Source organism: Melanerpes formicivorus, unplaced genomic scaffold (genome assembly GCF_026170545.1).
Source record: "Melanerpes formicivorus ecotype bairdi unplaced genomic scaffold, bMelFor1.0.p_v2 SCAF_2, whole genome shotgun sequence".
Taxonomy (NCBI): domain Eukaryota; kingdom Metazoa; phylum Chordata; class Aves; order Piciformes; family Picidae; genus Melanerpes; species Melanerpes formicivorus.
This window is the reverse complement of record NW_027142354.1, coordinates 27823923-27842986: the sequence shown is the minus strand read 5'-3', so window position 1 is coordinate 27842986 and position 19064 is coordinate 27823923. Positions and strand designations below refer to the sequence as shown.

Genomic DNA, 19064 nt, shown 5'->3' with positions numbered 1-19064 from the left:
TTTTCCACAAAGCAGCTTTTCTCCAGTAGGCTCAGAATTTTTATGTTAATGTGTACTCTCTCCCCAGTCACTTCACACTGTCACTAGGGTTCTATAGAGTTCAATGGAAATAATGCCTGTCCCGTTTAGCTTAAGAACAATATGCTACTGTAGTAATTCTACCCAACTTTTTAAACATGTGCTAAGCAGTTTGCATGGTGTATTCAATTCTTTCTCGTTCCGCTATAGAGTCATTGTTTGTGTAGGAATAGTTAATTGTATATCAAAGTGCATTTGCTTTGTGTGCTTTTACAATAATGTGCAGTTCCCTAACAGAAATCCTGCTGATGCATGCATCAGCAATCAGATTTATTAAAAATCAAAGGAGATTCAGTAAATACTCAAGTTACACAAATATACATTCAGAGCTCAGTTCAGGAGAAAACGTTTCTCTAGGTTATAAAGAAAATAAGATTTGTTTGATAGTGTCTTGAATGGGGAAAAATAATCTCTGTGCTTTACTGACAAAGTGGATGAGTGTGCCTTGGGTAGGAAAAGGAAGGCCACTTATTTCTCTTATTATCTAAGAGGAGCTTTCTAAGAATCAGAAACTGATATGATTGTTCTTAAGTTCATCTTTTGAAATAAATCTGTAGCTCCTATTACAAAGGTATGTGACAAAAGAGAGGGAGATAATGCACTGACACCAAGTAAAAGGCAGTTCCAGAAATGCACAGCCTGCCTGTTGGCTGACCAGAAATAAAATTTAGAGGCAGATTGTTTTACAATGCTTGTACTGCATTACTGTGCTTCTGTGTGAACACCTTGGGTCTGTTGATTGTACCCTCCTATTTGAACGTTGCCCTTTACATAAGGAGCAGAACTTTAATGAATATAAAATTTAGTGTCTGAATCATTAGTGTGTTATTTAATCATAATTTTAAAAGCAAAAGTTAAATCAGAAGTTGAACAGTAAAACCAAACCATTCCAGATGAATGTGAATTTATAATTAACGTTCCCCATGCTTACCACAGCTATTTTACACGTTTCCTACTAGTGTTGTTTCTCATTAGTGAGACTAATAAGACTTTTCTTTCCAAATTTTTTTGCCTTTTGGCCTGCTATTATAAAGTAGTAAAATGAGGAAAATGATAGCACACTTAGAGTAGCTTGTAGCTATCGTCTTGTGTGTCACCCCATATAAGATTATTTTTTTTTTTTCTCTTTTACAGAATCCCAAGAAAGAAAAAAAAACTGGGGGGGGGGGGGAACTAAGATTTCTGAATTATTCCTGAATTATTTTTTTTTTTTTTTTTAAGTGTTGTGCTTTTTAGAGGCTAATTTACTCCTTTGTTGCCATTCTTAGACTCAAGAAATTTGACAATTTATTGGATGCCTTCATAACAGGAAGGAATACAACATTGAATCTGCATTTCATAACGCTAGTTGTGATGATGACTTTGTCTGGAAAATGTATAGAAGTCATCTTTTCAGTTTAAGAAAATGAAGTCTTACTAATCTGGCTCAGAATTTTGGAAAAATGTGTTACCCTATGATATTTTTGACAACAGTTTTCGTCCTATTTAAAATGAAAATATATAGCATCTTTTCACAGCAGGACAATTCCAGGAAGTTTTGTGACATGCTTAAACTTAACAAACTAACATCAAAACTGTAGAGCAATGACTAAGCTATCTTGTTTGTTTTGGTTGGAGGGTTTTTGGGTTTGTTTGGTTTGGTTTGTGTGCTATTTTGTAGTTTTGTTTTTTGAAGATGTTGTTGTTTTTTGAGGTGTTTTTGAGGAATGGAAGGATTTCTCTAAAATTTTAGGTAAATTTTTGCCAAAATATATTCTGTTTTGATGCTTTTAAGTATGACTGATAACAAGTTCTTTAGCTGGGCAGAATTTACTTCCAGATATTGCTATCAAATCGTGCTGTCTCAGAAGTACTTGTTTGGCTGAGCTGTATTTTTCAGTGCTGTGTCATCCAGACTCAATTTCATGTGCTTGGAAATGTCATATGGATACAATGTGGATACAAGTTACCAAGTTATTTAGTAACTACCAAGATAGTTATTGCATTTCATTAATATTATTAAATCTGCTTTGCAAATTTACATTGTAAAATTAAGAATAATGGTACTTTTATATAGTAAGACACTATGACTTATATTTATTATGGTCACCATAGGTTTCAACTTAGGTTCTGTATGAATTTTCTATTTTGATTTGGAGGTATAGGATACAAAAAAGGTGAAATAGAATAATACAGTTGTTAGGTTGGAAGGGACCTCAAGGATCATCTGGTTTCAACCCCCCAACATGGGCATGGACCCCTCACACTAGATCATGTTGTCCTGAGCCACATCCAGCCTGTCCTTAAAAACCTTCACAGGTGGGGCTTCTACCACCTCCCTAGGCAACTTGTTCCAGTGTCTCACCTCCCTCATGGTGAAGAATTTCTTCCAAACATCCAATCTGGTTCTACCCATTCCTATTTTTGCTCCATTGCCTCTAGACCTATCACTACCTGACATCCTAAAAAGTCCCTCACCAGCTTTCCTGTTGGCCCTGTTAAGGTAGTGGAAGGCCATGATAAGGTCCCCTTGGAGCCTTCTCTTCTCCAGACTGAACCCCAGCTCTCTCAATCTGTCTCCCTAGGAGAGGTGCTCTAGCCCTCTGATCATCCTTATGGCCCTTCTCTGGACCCGTTCCAGCACCTCCACATCCCTCTTGTAATAGGGGCTCCAGAACTGGACACAGTACTCCAGGTGGGGTCTCACCAGAGCGGAGTAGAGGGGGAGAATCACCTCCCTTGATTCATAGCCGCCTGCTGGCTATGCTTCTCATGGTGCAACCCAGGATGTGATTGGCTTTCTGGGCTGCAAGTGCACACTGGTGGCTCATGTTGAGCTTCTCATCCACCAGCACCCCCAAGTCCTTTTCTTCAGGGCTGCTCTCAAGCCAGTCATTGCCCAGGTTATATTGGTGCTTGGGATTGCCCTGAACCTGATGCAGCACCCTGTACTTGGTCTTGTTGAACCTGGTGAGGCTGTGGTGGGTCCACCTCTCCAGCCTGTCAAGGTCCCTCTGGAGGCCATCCCTTCCCTCTGGCATGTCTGCTGCACCACACAGCTTGGTGTTGTCAGCAAACATGCTGAGGGTGCCACTGTCCATGTCGCCAACAAAGATGTTAAATATCTTTTCACAAAAAATAACTTTAAAAGATCTTTATGTGTGGTGATGCATAATAATGCTTGGAGTTCTAAAACAATGCAGTAGTATGTGAGAAGTTACATTCTAACATTTGAAACTGTGGAACCCTAGTCAGTTCAAAGGATTCAAAAAACTGACCAGCAGTATTATCAGTGTTTGATATCTGACAACTTATGCCATTTCATAGAGAGGCAAGGTCAAACTAAAACAGTTTCAATAAAGAAACAATGAAGATAAAGGCTCATGTTTCCTTTTCCTTTAAAACTTACTTTATTTTAATCAACCACTTCCTTCATTACTACTAAAAATAATTCAGAACTATGACATGAGAGTCAGTCTACTACCAAATGATATGGCATGAAACTTCCTGGTTTACTTTCTTGAAAACATAAGAAATAGTAGCAAAGCTAGTATATCTATTTTTTTCCATAAAATGTGCTTCTGTACTCTTACTGAATCAGTTAAATCTGCACTAGAATATTTTGCATGTTTGAACACTCTGTCTGCTGTCATAGGAAGTGTTCAATGGCTCTTTATTAGTTAGTGGGAGAGCATGTTCTTTTAGACTTCTGTTTATTGTTGTGAACTTTTATGATGGATGGCGTTATTCAAATTCTCCTTTGTTTTGACAATGAAGTAGGCTTAGGCTTTCTTCTCCTAGGAATGCACTAGCATCTAAAACTGCATTTATCCACATTGTGATTCCCTTCCCTAGAGGCTGCAAAGTGTTGAAAAGGTGGTGTTAGCTGTCACAGCTTGGTTTCAGAAGAGTGCGTAAGTGAACGCCTGCAGTGTCATTTAGTAATTACAGACTATTTTCGTCCATCCTGGAGGAATGTGGCTGGTCAGGATGGCACAAAGACAGGACTTTTAACAGGAGCCATACTCTGAAAAATTTTGAGAAACACTGTGTTTATTGTTGTAAATACTTGGTAAGAACTAGGCAATAGCTGTCTGAAGCTGACCGAAGCTGACCAGTTGTAGAACTGACCTCTAGGCTGGCTGTCTCTGAAGTGGTTTTTGCCCAGGCTGCATTGTTCAGTGCTGAGTGGTGTTTGGAAATGTTAGGTGAATGCATTAAGTCTAGCAGAAGACAGGAAGGGGATTAGTATATTGCCTTTTTGCATTTCTTTGGGAAACTGTAGAATCACTGGCTGATGATGCCTATATATGTAGAGAGGCTGTGAGTGTATTTGCAGTTTGCTTAGTCACATGATAGTAGTAGCAGCTGGAGGATGACCTTCTGCTGTCCCTGGCCTACAGTTGCAAAACCTGTCTATAGGACTTCTGTTGAGCATTACCAATGTCGTGTTCTTCAGGAATAGTACTTTTCCAGAAGAAGCTACAACAATTAACTTTGTGAGCCTTAGTACTAGATACAGAAATTGGAGTCCAGTGGTTGACAAACTTGAGTATCATCACATAGTGTTGTTATTACAGGAAAACTCACAAAGAACATAAGAGTATCTTTCATCCTGGGGAGAGGAAATATAAGGAAAAATCTAAACAAAAGTTGTATTGAGCAAAGTTTGTTAAATATTATTTTAATCATTGCAGTTTTATGTCAAATATCTGCATACAATAGGAAACAGGATAAAATAGTATGTGTAACAGAATAGTGTAACTTTGTTGGAACTGAGCATTAGTATCCCATCCAGATGTTCTGTGGTACCCAAAGTTTTGTATAGCTGATGGATCTTTGAGAGGTGATCTGTAAAATATATATTTGCACATATGTCTGAAATACAAAATGTGATTATTTTGAGCCAGCGAAGTCTACTGCAAGGAAGTATATGGAAACCTCTAGGATGACATACCCATTTCTCATGAACACAATCAGAACAAAAGTTAAGCCTCTTCTCAGTTAGACTTAGAGTCCTGACAGCTCATACCATTGAATCCACTTTGGAATGTCTGTTTCCCTTGGGCACTGACAGTCTTATTGATGGTTATTTATCAGACCAGAAGAGTGGTGGAATGGAATAGGAAGTTTATTTCTGAAACTCAAGCTATTTTGTCCTCATGACTGAAATCTATGCACCATCTTTGGTTAGCTCTTTTACTAGTGGATGTATTGGGTGTGTCTTTTGCTTTTAAGGAGGCTCACTTTTTCTACTAAGAAATTAGGTGGCTTTAAAAGTCATATCCAGTATGTCTCAAGATGCATTACAGAACATTTTTCAGGTAAAAATAGCATGAATATTGATCTAGTGCCAACTGTTTTGCTGTTTGGAGGAATTTGGTGATCTTTGGAGATGATGTCCAATGTATGGATTTGTGAATCAAGGGTGCACTTAGGATAATAAAAATTACCTGACCTCTCCAATGTCAGCATGGTAGGTTTAATCTCTGTGACTGCTGGAAGCAGCATTTTGCTGTGAAACACAGTTATAGTAGAAACATATAAAAGAACTTTCTCATCTTGACAAAAGAATGGCTTCCTACACTTCGAAAGCTCTCCTGACTACTGTGTCTGAATCTGGAACTTGCTTTGTGGAATGGGCAGGTTCACCTGTTTAATAGATTTATTGTTTTCTTTTCACTGAGTAAGTGAAAAAACTTTATTCTGGCCTTCATTGTACTAGACTCATAAAAAGCAGAATTGCTTCTTACAAATTTTTGTGGCATATTGATTCTGAAAAGTCAAAGTTTACAATCTTACTCTCTCTTACTGAATAATTTCTCCTCGTCCAGTACTTGACTCCTTATTCAACTTCAGTGCAGCCACTGAATGTGCTCACAATTTCCACTTCCAGTGTGAAATAACAATCAAAATGTTAACACATCTCTTCTTTCAAGTCAACCTTTAATTAAACCTTGTTTCTTCAGATATCCTAGGTAGTGCTAACTCCACTATTTATTTATTTTTTTTATATTTTTTTTTCAGAATAATCAAATTGTATGCAAAAGCAAGCATACACACACAACCCCCCAAAAATTTCAGGTAATTTCTCTAGAAAATACAATGTTAACACATTCAGTCAGAAACAATTTTAAACATAATTTTCTATTGCAAATCATCCTCTGTTCCTGAAGTTTTGTGTTTTTTTCTAGATTGATAAGTATGGATAGTGATACTTAACTGCATCTAATTTTTCTATCACATCATTCCATCTCTACTAATTTGTTACATATAGTGAGGGCAAAACCCACTTTTTCCACTCAGCTAAGAGTTGTAACAAAAAAAAAATAAAAAAAATTTCTGATGTTCCTAATTCTGGGGAAGGTAGAATATGTTCTTCTAATTGTTATAGAATAATGGAATATACATCCATTATTTCTTGTAAATCACTGAGTTACTTTTTGTGACTCATCATTCTTAGTATTCACTGATGTGTATTAAAAACTTGAAGGTAAAAAAATTCTTTTGAAATGAAACACATGTAGTATGTTCCTTTCTTAATATACAACATTAATATTCTTCTTTTGATAGAATGTTCTGCTGGTTGGTTTACAGCTGCTGATTTTCTCTCTTCAGTGTTATCCCAGTGCATACAGTTGGTTGGCTGAAGCTCATTTTCATGGGATAGATTATTCAGCAACTGCTGACTTTCTTTCCATTATGCAAAGGGTTCCTTATAGTCACTATAGGGTAGTCGTTTTCCTTGTTTGAATGATGTGAATGTGGTGTACAAGTCCTGTCTTTTTCTTCTTAAGCTTTGCCTCTGAAAGTGACTTTCTACACTTGTCTACCAACTGTATTGTCGTACTATTTAGCATCCCATACAGCGGGGCCATTGTATGAGGATCCTGTTTGAACAGGACAAAGAAATAGTCCACGCCTTGCAGATTATACAATTTAAATGAGAATATATGCATTCAAGCAGGAAAGGGCAATTCAAAAATCAGTGGGCATATGAGTCTGTAGGTTGTACTGTTTCTGCTGAGGATTCAGAGATTGTCAAACTTGCTTGAGAAGAATGCTGAAAATTACTTTTTTATTGATTTTTGGGTGGATCTTGTTTCAATGCAACATTTCAGTATTGTAACTCAAAGTGACTCATCTCTACTCTTCCAGAATAATTCATGCTTTGTCTAATCTGAATTTTCTCACTGAATAGATTCTGCTAGCTGAGGAAAAGGGCATGCCATGCAAACAGATTTTTACTTCCTATTTTGTAAGCTTTTGAGCTATGCTGAATATATACAAAGTTTAGTTGTGTTTATCTGCTGACTGATAAGGTATTTCTTTGTATGAATCTTGTTTTTGACACGCGTTTATCATTGTGTTAAAGATTCTTCATTCTCAAAGATGAAAGTTAGAATTCTTTATTAGTATTTTAATGGTTGTGATTACAATTTCCTTGTAAATATATCTATGAAATGTTGGAGGTGTAGAGGTAAGTGCATCTAAATAAATTAAGGTAGAGAAATGTCTTAGCCATCCAGTGTTCCATACTACTTTCTGTCCTGGAGAGATAATGATGTGGTGGTTTGGCCCTGGCCTAGGGGGCAGATGGCCACCAAAGCTGCTCTATCACTCTTTTCTTAAATGGACAGGGGAGAGGGGAAAAAATATAACAAAAGCCAGAAATAAGATAGAGGCAATTTAATAATAATAAGCAAAGGTAATAGATCACGTGGAAGCAAAAATAGAGAGAGAGGTGTTAGTCTGTACTTCACATCAGCAGGATGATGGATGGTCTTGGGAAGCAGGATTCTCTAAGCTTGGTGGTTCCTTAGGAGGATAGATGCCATGGATGAATCCCCCACTTCCTCCTCTCACTTCATTCCTGTATCTGAGCTGACATTGTATGGCGTGGAATACCCCTTTGGCCAATCTGGGTCAGCTGGCTCAGCTGTGTACCCCTCCAAGATCTTGCCCAGCACTCAGAATATTCTTGGGGCAGGGAAATGTTGAAAAGGCACAGCCTGGATACTTAATCAACAGTAGCCAAAACACTGCTGTGTTATGAGCTACTGCTGTAAAACAACACTAGAAAGATGCTGTGAGAATTGACTCCAGCTCAGCCAAAGCAAATACATGTCCATACATGTAAATTTATGGTGTAGTTTTAGGCTCCCTGTGGAAAATTGATTAGTTAATGCTCAGTAAGAAGGTTTCTTTTTTGTTATCCTGCCCTTTGACACCTAGATTCATCAATGCAGTGAATAAAAGGAAGTGGTCACAGTTTGGATTCTGATTATTTAAGAAGTTCACAGGTATATATACTTCCTATTTGCAATTAGTATAGCATACTAAGAAATGGTATTTGTTAATAATAATCTGAGGAGGTTTTTTAAATACCAAATCTTACTGCAGTCCCAAACCAGTGCAATTCCAGTGTTTTGATAAGATATGTGATGGTCTTGTGCCAACACTGAGATGCATGTAGATTATGGTCAGTCTTGGTTATAGCTCCTCCTTCACAACCACCACATCAGCAAAGGTTGTGGTGTCCTTGGTGGATTATTTTGTAGATACATTTCTGTTACTATAGTGCTTCACAGAGGATTTTTTTCAGTTTCTACTTTTGCATTTCTCTCACAAGCAATGTAAATATGAAGAAATACAGCACAAGTAAGGAAGTGTGCAACACTTCCTTAAATAGACACTACACAGCAGTTCCTATGTATTTCTGTTACTTAAATGAGGGTCTTTGCATCCTCCTTCTGCCTCTTGTCTATGTCTGCATGTTAATTATCTGATATAGGCATGAGAGAAGTACCATTTGTACTGTCGCAGTTATTTCTGTAATTGTAAATCTGATGTATAATTTGAACTATTTTCTCATGAGCTCTGCTCATAGTTTGTTCATTTTATTATTTCCAGTTCATTTTCCACAGATGCAATCTGAATAAGTGGCTCAATTATACTTTGTGTTATCCTTTAAAATTCAATGTGGATTACAAAAAACTTTGAAACAAATACTCTGTTTAACAACAATTATTCTAAAAATATTTTCATGAAAACAGACGCATGGAGACATAATTTCCCTCTTCCATACTTATATCCATACTAATAATTCTCCCATGTGACATCATAATCAACTGTCAAATAATATAATTCCACAGTTAAGTGTGACCAGAATTTTTTGGCTTGGACACACCAAATAGCATGGCTTGAAAACCAGATGTAGCTCTCTTTTTGCTTCTGCAAATTGGATAGTTCTGATTTAGGTCTCATGAAGAAATAAGTGCTGTTAATAAATATACTGAAAATATGTAGATGTTAAAACGTTTTTTGTTGTATCCTGTTTTTAAAAACAAGGAAAATGGAAAAAAAATTGAACTTGCACAAAAAAAACTTTTCTTTTTGGTGTGATTTTCTTATTTGACAGAAGCGTGTGCTTTTTTTCTAGTGGCAACTAGGAAATAATACCTAGTAACAGATTTGTTCAGTGGGTTACCTGGTTCAGAACTTAGCATGTTTCATAAACTGCCTGTATTAAGTTTTTCTTTGCACTGTTTTCTTTCATTACACTTAAAAGTGTGGGCCTGAAGGCAGAGTTTTCTTGCAAACTTTGGATTCCCCTCAGGTAACCATTGTGTAACTGCTATACTGGTAAAATTACATACACTAGAGCCCTACTATGTGTTTCTTTGAAGGGTGGAAATTAATCAGACTGAGCTCACAGAATATTTTGTGTAGAATCAATTGAATGCAAATTAAATGTCTGAGCTTTTGGCATATTATTCCTGCCTATACTCCTATTTTATCAAATTGCACTTCCCATTTCTTAAGATTGGTAGAGCTTGAGATTCATGGTTTATAGAATTGTGATCTTGATAAATAGGAGAGATTAATGCTTTCCTCCAAATTATGCATTCTTTTTAGGATGATAACATTACATAATAATAGGGGCAGATTTCCAAAGTCTTGATCAACAAAATGATCACAGAAAGACTTCTTAAATAATTCATTTCCATCTATCAAGGCTGACGTGAGGCACCGTTACCAAACAGCCTCCTTTTGACAGGATGGTCCAATAGTACAGTTCTTATTCATTGCTCTGCTGCTGGCATAGGAACACTTATGGGCATGTGTCCAGGTCCCCAGGAAACTTGGCATCATTCCATGTTAAAGAACTGTAACTGTGGCTAACAAACCAGCTGCTGTATTGAGCTCAGAAGGAAGTCTTTGTAGCCGTGTGGAAAGAACTTAAGTTATTTGAATAATATCCAGCAGCCTTAGTGGGATGGGTTGGCAGGAGCACAACAGCAGGGTAGGCACTCAGCTTTTCTTTTCTGACCATGTCTGTCAGTGATTCCATTCTTAAATGCTAGGATGAGATAAAAAGAGGGAGACGTGAAGAACTTTATCAAATAGACTGTGCAGATCTGAAGAGTAGGGTACTCGTGATCATACTGACAACATTCTTTGTGGAAACAGTAGTTTATTAAATTCTGAAAACAAAGTCAGTTTATTGTAAGTAGTACCAGCATCTAGAGAGGATTGTTTGTGAGTTGTTAAATTCTTAGCATGGACAGAGAAAAACCTTAAAGAACAACAAATACCAGGGAAAGTAGTGCTAACCTTCAGTGTAGGATTGTTGTCAAGCAAAACATACTGTTGTGCTGAGTTACAGCAATTCACAGAAACTGCTATTTATGTTAGAAGCAGGCAGGGTCTGTCAATTAGGACAACTTCAAATTTTCTTTTAAAATTACTATTATACCTTAAACATATTGCATCAGATCTTCAAATATTAGTATTTCAAATATAATGCCAGTCTACAATTTGAAAACAGGCATTGCTTTGGTATTTTCTCACACCAGCTTTACACTGTAAAGAAAAATAATTATATAATTAGGCCATATTTCCTCAGGTATTTAAGCTACTACAACCAGAAGGAGGGGGGGGAAAAAAAAAAAAAATCATTCTTCCCTGTGGCATTCAGGCTCTCCCCTGTTTTCCACAACTACAGCTTTTTGTGAGGCCAAACAGTAAATGATATTGTGGTTTTGGATTGAAGGTAAATGGGATTGTAGTGTGCATCTGTTGCTTGTTCCCAGTTGAACTTCAACCTGGATTATACTTCTGGTCCAATTCTCTACTTTTGCAGTTGTGACATAAAAGGGGTTAACACAGGGCAAGAATGAAGTTTTTGCAGGGTAGCATTTCCTTACCTTATATGTGTGTTCCCATTTTGTAAGAGTTTTTTTTTTTTAATTTAAAACAATTGAATTTACTAACGATTGCTATGAATGTCTGTTGTGTAGGAAAAGCAGAAAGGTTACAAGATGTAATTCACCGTAATTTCAAAGAAAATGGAATTAATCTTCAATAAGATGTTAAATAAATTTCCTGATATATGAAATCTACCTTTCTGTGTCCTCACTCTGTGTTTTTGCAGAAACATCAAGATGCTTCTGGAATAGTTTTGTTACCTACAGTGTTTTTATTTGGCAAAGGCTTGTCACACTTCTACGGTGGGATAAATAACACTTTAAGAGATGATTTTAAAAAGCCATTAGCTTTTCATCTTAATGATTATCCCATAGAAGATTTCTTGTATTCCACCTTTGTAATATCACTTGTGCCCCAAAAATATTAAGCATATTGACATACCTGAAAGCAGCCCTGTGGAGAAGGACTTGGGGGTACTGATGGATGAGAAACTGAATACCAGCCAAGAGTGTGCATTTGCAGCCCAGAAAACCAATTGTATCCTGGGCTGCATCAAAAGAAGTGTGGCCAGCAGGTTGAGGGAAGTGATTGTCTCCCTCTACTCCCATGAGACCCTACCCAGAACAGTGTTCAGCTCTGGAGTAAAAGAAAGACATGAGCCTGTTGGAGTTGGTCCAGAGGAGGGCTGTAAAGATGGTCAGAGGTATAAGAGCACTTCCCCTGTGAGGAAAGGCTGAGACATTTGGGGTGGTTCAGCCTGAGGAAGAAACAGCTCTGGCTAGACCTTACAGCTGCCTGCTAGTACTTAGAGAGAGCCTTCAAGAAAGACAGACTTATTATAGAGACTTGTAGTGATAGGATGGGGGGTAATGCTTTTAAACTGTCAGAGGGGAGGCTTAGATTAGATATTAGGCAGAAATTCTTTATTATGAGGGTGGCGAGACAGTGGAACAGGTTGCTCAGAGAAGTTGTAGATTCCCCCTCTCCTCTCCGGAACTGTTCACAGCCAGGCTGACTGAGTCATTGAGCAGCCTGGTCTAGTGGAAGGTTTCCCTGCCCATGGCAGGGAGGTTGGAACTTCTTGATCTTTAAGGTCCCTTCTAACCCAAACCATTCTATGATTCTTTGACTAATATTTTCCTTTTTGTGTTGTATTTTCATAACCTACATGCAACTTTTGCAATGTTTTTCCCTGAATACATAAATTTAAACACTCTTTTGGATCCCTGTAAGGAGGAACCAAAAGCTTTGCTTTAACTGTCAGTGTTTGCCATCAAACAGGAGTTCTGAGGAATTTGTATGTAGTGAAAGTAAGCTGCGTTCATGTTGTTATCAATTTCTAGTAGTAGTCATTTAGAAACCATATCAGTGATGATGCTACTGTAACTCTAGCCTGTTTATTAATGCATTGTGGTAGAAGAGTCCAAAAGCTTGCTCTGTCAAACACAACTTTGTGTTTATTTCTAACATAAAAAATAATCTGTCAAGTTTTCATTTATATTCTTCCCTTGCCCCTCTCTTCTTCTTTTTAGGATTTCAATGGTATTAAATGTGCAGGGCAATAAAAATCATCTTCTGATCAACTCTTTGCACCTCATACCTTGACTGAAATAAGGGGAGAATTCACATTACAGGCTGGGTTTTATCTGACCTTTGTTTCAACTCTGGTAAATTTATATTATGCTTATTAACAGCATCTTTAAAGAGCACACTTTTGGTGGTTTTGTTCAAGGAACAAAAGCTGAAAAGGAAGTACATAATATGCTGTCTTGTCTCTTATTTTAGTCTAGTTCTATGTAATGGGTTAAAGGATAGGTTCTGCCTGCAAATGAGCCTTTACAGTATGAAGCATGGTCATTCTCAAGGCCATTAAAGCCATTGAATAGCATTTGTGTATGCTGACAATTCCAGTTTTGTAAGTAAATTAACACTTATCAATGGGACTAGTGTCTTTGCTTGTGTGGAATACAACAGATGTGATCTTTAGCACAGTACCTGAGTTAACCGTCTAGGTTTCCAACCAGAGGAATATAATGTAATAGAAACAACTTTAGCTGTTTCAGACAGTTAAATAATAGTATTAGAAAATAGGAATGTCAGTAATTCTCCCTTTGAGGAGAGAGATTTAAAAGAAAATGCTAAATGCATTTGTTCAGTGAATTAATCATAGTGGAGAGATTACTTGCCTTTAAAATGTTCTTTTAAGTGAGACAAAATATTTTTCTTTGTCTAGAGTCCTATCTGTTTCATATATGTCAGTTAAATTTCTACCAGTCTTGCCTCAGTAACTCCTATGTGTTTTGGCCAGTTTTAAGCAAATTTGAAAAAAGTGTCTTAGGCATGGCTATGTTCATTCATGTAGTGTAAAAAGCCCCAGTGATTGGACAGAGAATAGGCATCTAAATTGCTGTCAGCATTGAAGGGAATGCAGAGAGAATTACACAAGGATGTTCTTGGCAGGACCTGGTCTGCTGTTCCGTTGTGTGTGTATTGGTTAGCCCATGAGAGATAGGCAGGTTCAAACTGCTTACAACTGTGAGCACCATGTGGGAAACTGGAGTTACTGCATTTTCTTGGTTTTCAGGAGGCAGAGAATAGGAAACCAGGTAAAGCAAGTCTCATTATTCCCAACTTTGTGGAATGTTGTGTATATACAAAAAAAACATTGGAAGTTTACTTTATACCATTATTGACTATAAACATTTTAATATACTGTTCCCCCCCTTTTGTTTTTTATGAACAGATACAAGAACATTTTCTGGATTAATACTGACCTGAATGCATCTGAACTGACGGAAATGTTTTAAAATTGCTCTCCTGGCAGAGGCTGTACAAAAATGGTACACTGAAGTTTCTGTTTGCACTTCTCAGAAGACTGTATTTTTATATTGCAGTTTATTGACCACTAAGAGACAATGTAATAACAAAAGTAGCAGTGAATTTATGCAATTGTAGCAATTCCTCTCCCACTGACTGGACATGAGTGATCAAAGGTCTTTGCAAGAAGATAAGCACAAAGTTAGCAGAACTCCCTCAAAGTTCAGGGAGTCTTCAAGAAGCATGCAATCTGATGATTATTTTGCTAGAAAACTTAAAGCTTTGAATAGTAGCATGGGTCCTCCTATTCCTTCAAATGCATCTAGCAAAACTGAAAATAATCAAACAAATGGTACACCAGCTGTGCCTAAAATGGGGGTTCGAGCAAGGGTATCTGAATGGCCTCCTAAAAAGGATTGCTCTAAAGAGCTGAGTAAAGCTGCTTGGGAAAACAGACCTCCAACCAATTATGAAAGTGTTGGCTCAGTACTTCCAAATGGACAGAATGACCAAAGCGATGGACAGCAAGAAGAGCTAGAATTGGAATTTACGGAGGGAAAATATTCAATTGGAGATCTTTTTGTTCATTCCGCTCAAAGGGGACTTCATCCCATAAGGCAAAGAAGCAACAGTGATGTGACAATAAGTGATATTGATGCCGAAGATGTTTTAGACCAGAATGCTGTTAACCCAAATACTGGAGCAGCTCTTCATAGAGAATATGGCAGTACCTCTTCAATTGATAGGCAAGGCTTATCTGGAGAAAATATTTTTGCAATGCTAAGAGGATACCGTGTGGAAAATTTTGAACATAAACCACTTGCTCCATTTGGATTTTCTGATTTTTTCCACTGTGATCCTACAGTTTCTCCAAGTTTACGTGCTGCTACACAGATTTCCAGGGGAGAATTTGTCAGGATTTCTGGCTTGGATTATATGGATAGTGCCCTACTTATTGGTCGAGACAGGGAGAAATCTTTCAAGAGGAGACTAAAATCAGAAGCAGTAGAAACATCTCTATTTAGAAAATTACGGACAGTTAAAAGTGAGCATGAAACTTTTAAGTTTTCATCTGATCTAGATGATAGACTTGACAGAAGTGTTCGTTCTTGGAACTGTCAGAAATGTTTTGCACATTATGATGTTCAGAGCGTTTTGTTTAACATAAATGAAGCAATGGCTACCAGAGTAAATGTAGGGAAAAGGAAAAATATAACCACTGGGGCTTCAGCTGCGTCACAAACTCAGATGCCAGCAGGTCAAACAGGAAACTGTGAATCTCCTTTGGGAAGCAAAGAGGACCTCAATTCAAAAGAGAATTTAGATGCTGATGAGGGTGATGGGAAAAGCAATGATTTAGTGTTGAGTTGTCCTTACTTCAGGAACGAAACTGGTGGGGAAGGAGATAGACGGATTGCACTTTCTAGGGCAAATTCAGCATCTTTTTCATCAGGTGAAAGTTGTTCTTTTGAGTCCTCTCTGAGTTCCCATTGCACAAATGCTGGTGTTTCAGTACTGGAAGTACCAAGAGAAAACCAGTCCATTCACAGAGAGAAAGTGAAGCGTTACATCATAGAACACATTGATCTTGGAGCATATTATTACCGCAAGTTCTTCTATGGAAAAGGTAAATTTTTCTAATGCAACTGTTCTGAGATATTCATGCCTTAGATTTAAGTTGCTTAGTAAAGGTTGGTTTGTTTCCACTCCCCCTTCCCTTCCCTTTTTCTCTATGGAGAGACCTAAGTATTACAGAGGATCCTGAAATTCTGTGTTATTCTTGCTTTCCCAGAGGGAAATTCAACAACAGTGGGTTATATATAAAGTTATGCAATACATGTGTTAATTCACCAAGTGTGGGGTAAATTAAATTACCTAACTTCTTGGAACCAAACTTTCTTGGCGGGCAGGAGGAAGAGGGGACATTTATACCCAGTAAATTCTTTGGAAATGCTGATAAGCAGAGTGGAAATCCTTACTACCTAAAAGGTGTCTCCAAAAGAGAAGGCTTTATTATTGAGGCTTTTGATTCCATTCCTCTAGGTTCTGCTGTCTTCAAGTGTCTCTTGGAGCCTTTCATACTGTACACACATATATGTAGTTCTTAACCAGAGAGCTTCTGATGATACTCAATTTTTCAGCTTAGAGAAGGTTGTTTCATGCCTGTCTCCTAGCCGTTTGCTCTGTTCTTTTTTGGTATGTTCACACTACAGAGTGCCAAAGTACTCTCATCAGAGTAACTGTCTTGGCTTGAATCTTTATTCAAATAAACTGTTTCCACTTTGTGATCAACTTTACCTGTCTGTATTCAGTACTGCATTGTGCACTGTTTTTGTGAGAAGAACCCCAAAACACCTGTCTCTGTCCTGCCTATATTATGAATAGCAGCTTAGTCATCTTGCTGTTAAGAGAAGAAAAAAAATCTGCTTCTGTGCTTAAAAGATTGTTACTGCCTGAGTATTCTGGAAATCATAATTTCTCTGCTTTCTAACTATATTTGAAACTATATCAGGTAACAAGCACTGTACTGTACCCCTTTTCATTGTGACATTTTGCAAGGGACTCAAAAGAGAATCTGGTACAGTGGTTGTTTTCACTCTATAGCAGAGAACTGAAACATATTGTCTGTTTAAACCACTGTATTTAAAAGGCAAGTCAAAGGAAATCTAGATCTATCATGGAACAGAAAGAAAAAGACTCAGAGCTAAGTAAGGAGTGGGCAGTAAATTCAGAAGTTCAAAATGGCTTTTAAGATAAGTATGTTGCAAAGGATAAAGTGTTGATTGATGCAGATTAGAAGAGAATGAAGGAAATTTGTAACAGAAGTGTGGCATATTATTAGAACAAGGACAGAGAATTGGTGTAAATAGAAAAGCAAGAAAGACTGTCATTGGACAGAGGGAGGCCATCCAGAGGGACCTTGACAGGCTGGGGAGGTGGGCACAAGCCAACCTCATGAGGTTCAACAAGGGCAAGTGCAGGGTCCTGCATCTGGGTAGAGGCAATCCCAGGCACAAATACAGGCTGGGCAGTGACTGGCTGGAAAGTAGCCCTGAGGAGAGAGATTTCGGGGTGCTGGTGGACGAGAAGCTCAACATGAGCTCTCAGTGTGCACTTGCAGCCCGCAAAGCCAATCAGATCCTGGGCTGCATCAGGAGAAGTGTGGCCAGCAAGGTCAAGGGAGGTGATCCTCCCCCTCTACTCAGCCCTGGTGAGACCCCACCTGGAGTACTGCCTCCAGTTCTGGAGCCCCTATTACAAGAGGGATGTGGAGGTGCTGGAACGGGTCCAGAGAAGGGCCATAAGGATGATCAGAGGGCTGGAGCACCTCTCCTATGAGGACAGACTGAAGGAGTTGGGGCTGTTCAGTCTGCAGAAGAGAAGGCTCCGAGGAGACCTAATTGTGGCCTTCCAGTATCTGAAGGGGGCCTACAGGAAGGCTGGGGAAGGACTTCTCAGGATCTCAGGTAGTGATAGGACTAGGGGGAATGGAATGAAGCTGGAGGTGGGGAGATTCAGGCTGGATGTGAGGAGGAGGTTCTTCACCATGAGGGTGGTGAAGCCCTGGAATGGGTTGTCCAGGGAGGTGGTCGAGGCCCCGTCCCTGGAGGTGTTTAAGCCCAGGCTGGATGGGGCTCTGTCCAGCCTGATGTAGTGTGGGGTGTCCCTGCCCATGGCAGGGGGGTTGGAACTAGATGATCCTTGTGGTCCCTTCCAACCCTGACTGATACTATGATAGAAGTGGTTGCAGGTTTGGGGGGTGGGGAGGGAAGATAGGGAAAAAGCCAAAATTAAAGAGGTCTTGTTTGTGAAATGCTGTTTTTCATGGATGAGTTACAGGTTCTGAAGGGATGAACATTCCAACCCAAATCAGTGTATGATTGCATGATTTTTTTTTTTTGTGTGTGAACAAAAATCTTGTCAAGAGATTTAAAAAAACCCCAACAATCATATACTATAAACCATCCTAATGACTCTTCTTGAAAGTTGATGCAGATGTAATAAGTTTTATTTAACTTTTATTCTAGTATTTTTATATATGTGTGTGTGTGTATATATGTATAAGCTTTTGGCTAAAGATGAATTTTTTTTTGTATTGGTATAGTATTAAAACATTAAGAAATTGTGTCTGAGAGGTTTATCCTGCATAGTGTATGTGAACTGTTATTGTCCTTGTTACTTTACAGTAGGTAGAGTAAATGTGTGATGCATTTAATATTCAGTGATAAATTTACTCTTTTACAATGGTATAAAAGCTATGCTCTCTTCCACATTATCTTTTTGGTAGAGCTGTAACAGAACCTATGTGAGAGCCTGGATGGCTCTTATGAGGCAGATAGTAGAGCCAAACATATTGACAGAATTAAATCTTTATTTTTTGATACCAGTTGTCTCAAGGGATCAAGCATGTAAGGAAACTCCAGATTATTTCCAGCTGAACACAGTTCTCACCTAAGCAAAATTCATTATGGATAGTGGAAAGGAAACAGGTGTTTTGCCTTGGGCACCAAAATGTCCTGCTGCTGGGCTGATCTACCATATAAGAAGAAGTTGTATTTGTATGCATACTGAGTCTTTTACTTGATGCTTTTCCATGACAGTGAGCTCTCCTAGCTGATTGTTCATGGAATTGTATGTTAACAGCACAGCTGAATTTAGCCAAATAACTGTGGAAGGATGAAATAAAAAAATTAGCAAACATTACTCACTTGTATATAGGTATATATGTAATGCCACTGATTTTCATTACCTTTAACAACATCTCTATGAAAAAGAAATAACTATCTGAACATTTGATTTAGTTCACAGTTTTATAATTGGCACTTGTCAGCATGCAATTTTTATTTCTGTTTTAAGATGCATCGAAGAAACACCCTGGCATGTGTAGCACTAATTATTCCATCCCCTTTCAAGGAATGAGAGATTTGGAATTCAGTGTCTTCTGAAATGAGCTGTAGTCTTATACTGCATATTTATAA

At 38.1% G+C, this 19064-nt stretch overlaps 1 protein-coding gene across 6 annotated transcripts in view; it reads left to right on the top strand.

Moving 5' to 3' along the window:
* SIPA1L2 (signal induced proliferation associated 1 like 2) overlaps positions 1–19064 on the top strand; it is a 131629-nt gene that overhangs the window by 40147 nt on the left and 72418 nt on the right. For all 6 annotated transcript variants that reach the window (XM_068154314.1, XM_068154304.1, XM_068154332.1 and 3 more), the window contains exon 3: positions 14012–15712. In XM_068154314.1, coding sequence (XP_068010415.1) covers positions 14248–15712 — 1465 coding nt within the window. In that variant the 5' untranslated portion in view covers positions 14012–14247. The remainder of the gene's footprint in view (positions 1–14011; positions 15713–19064) is intronic.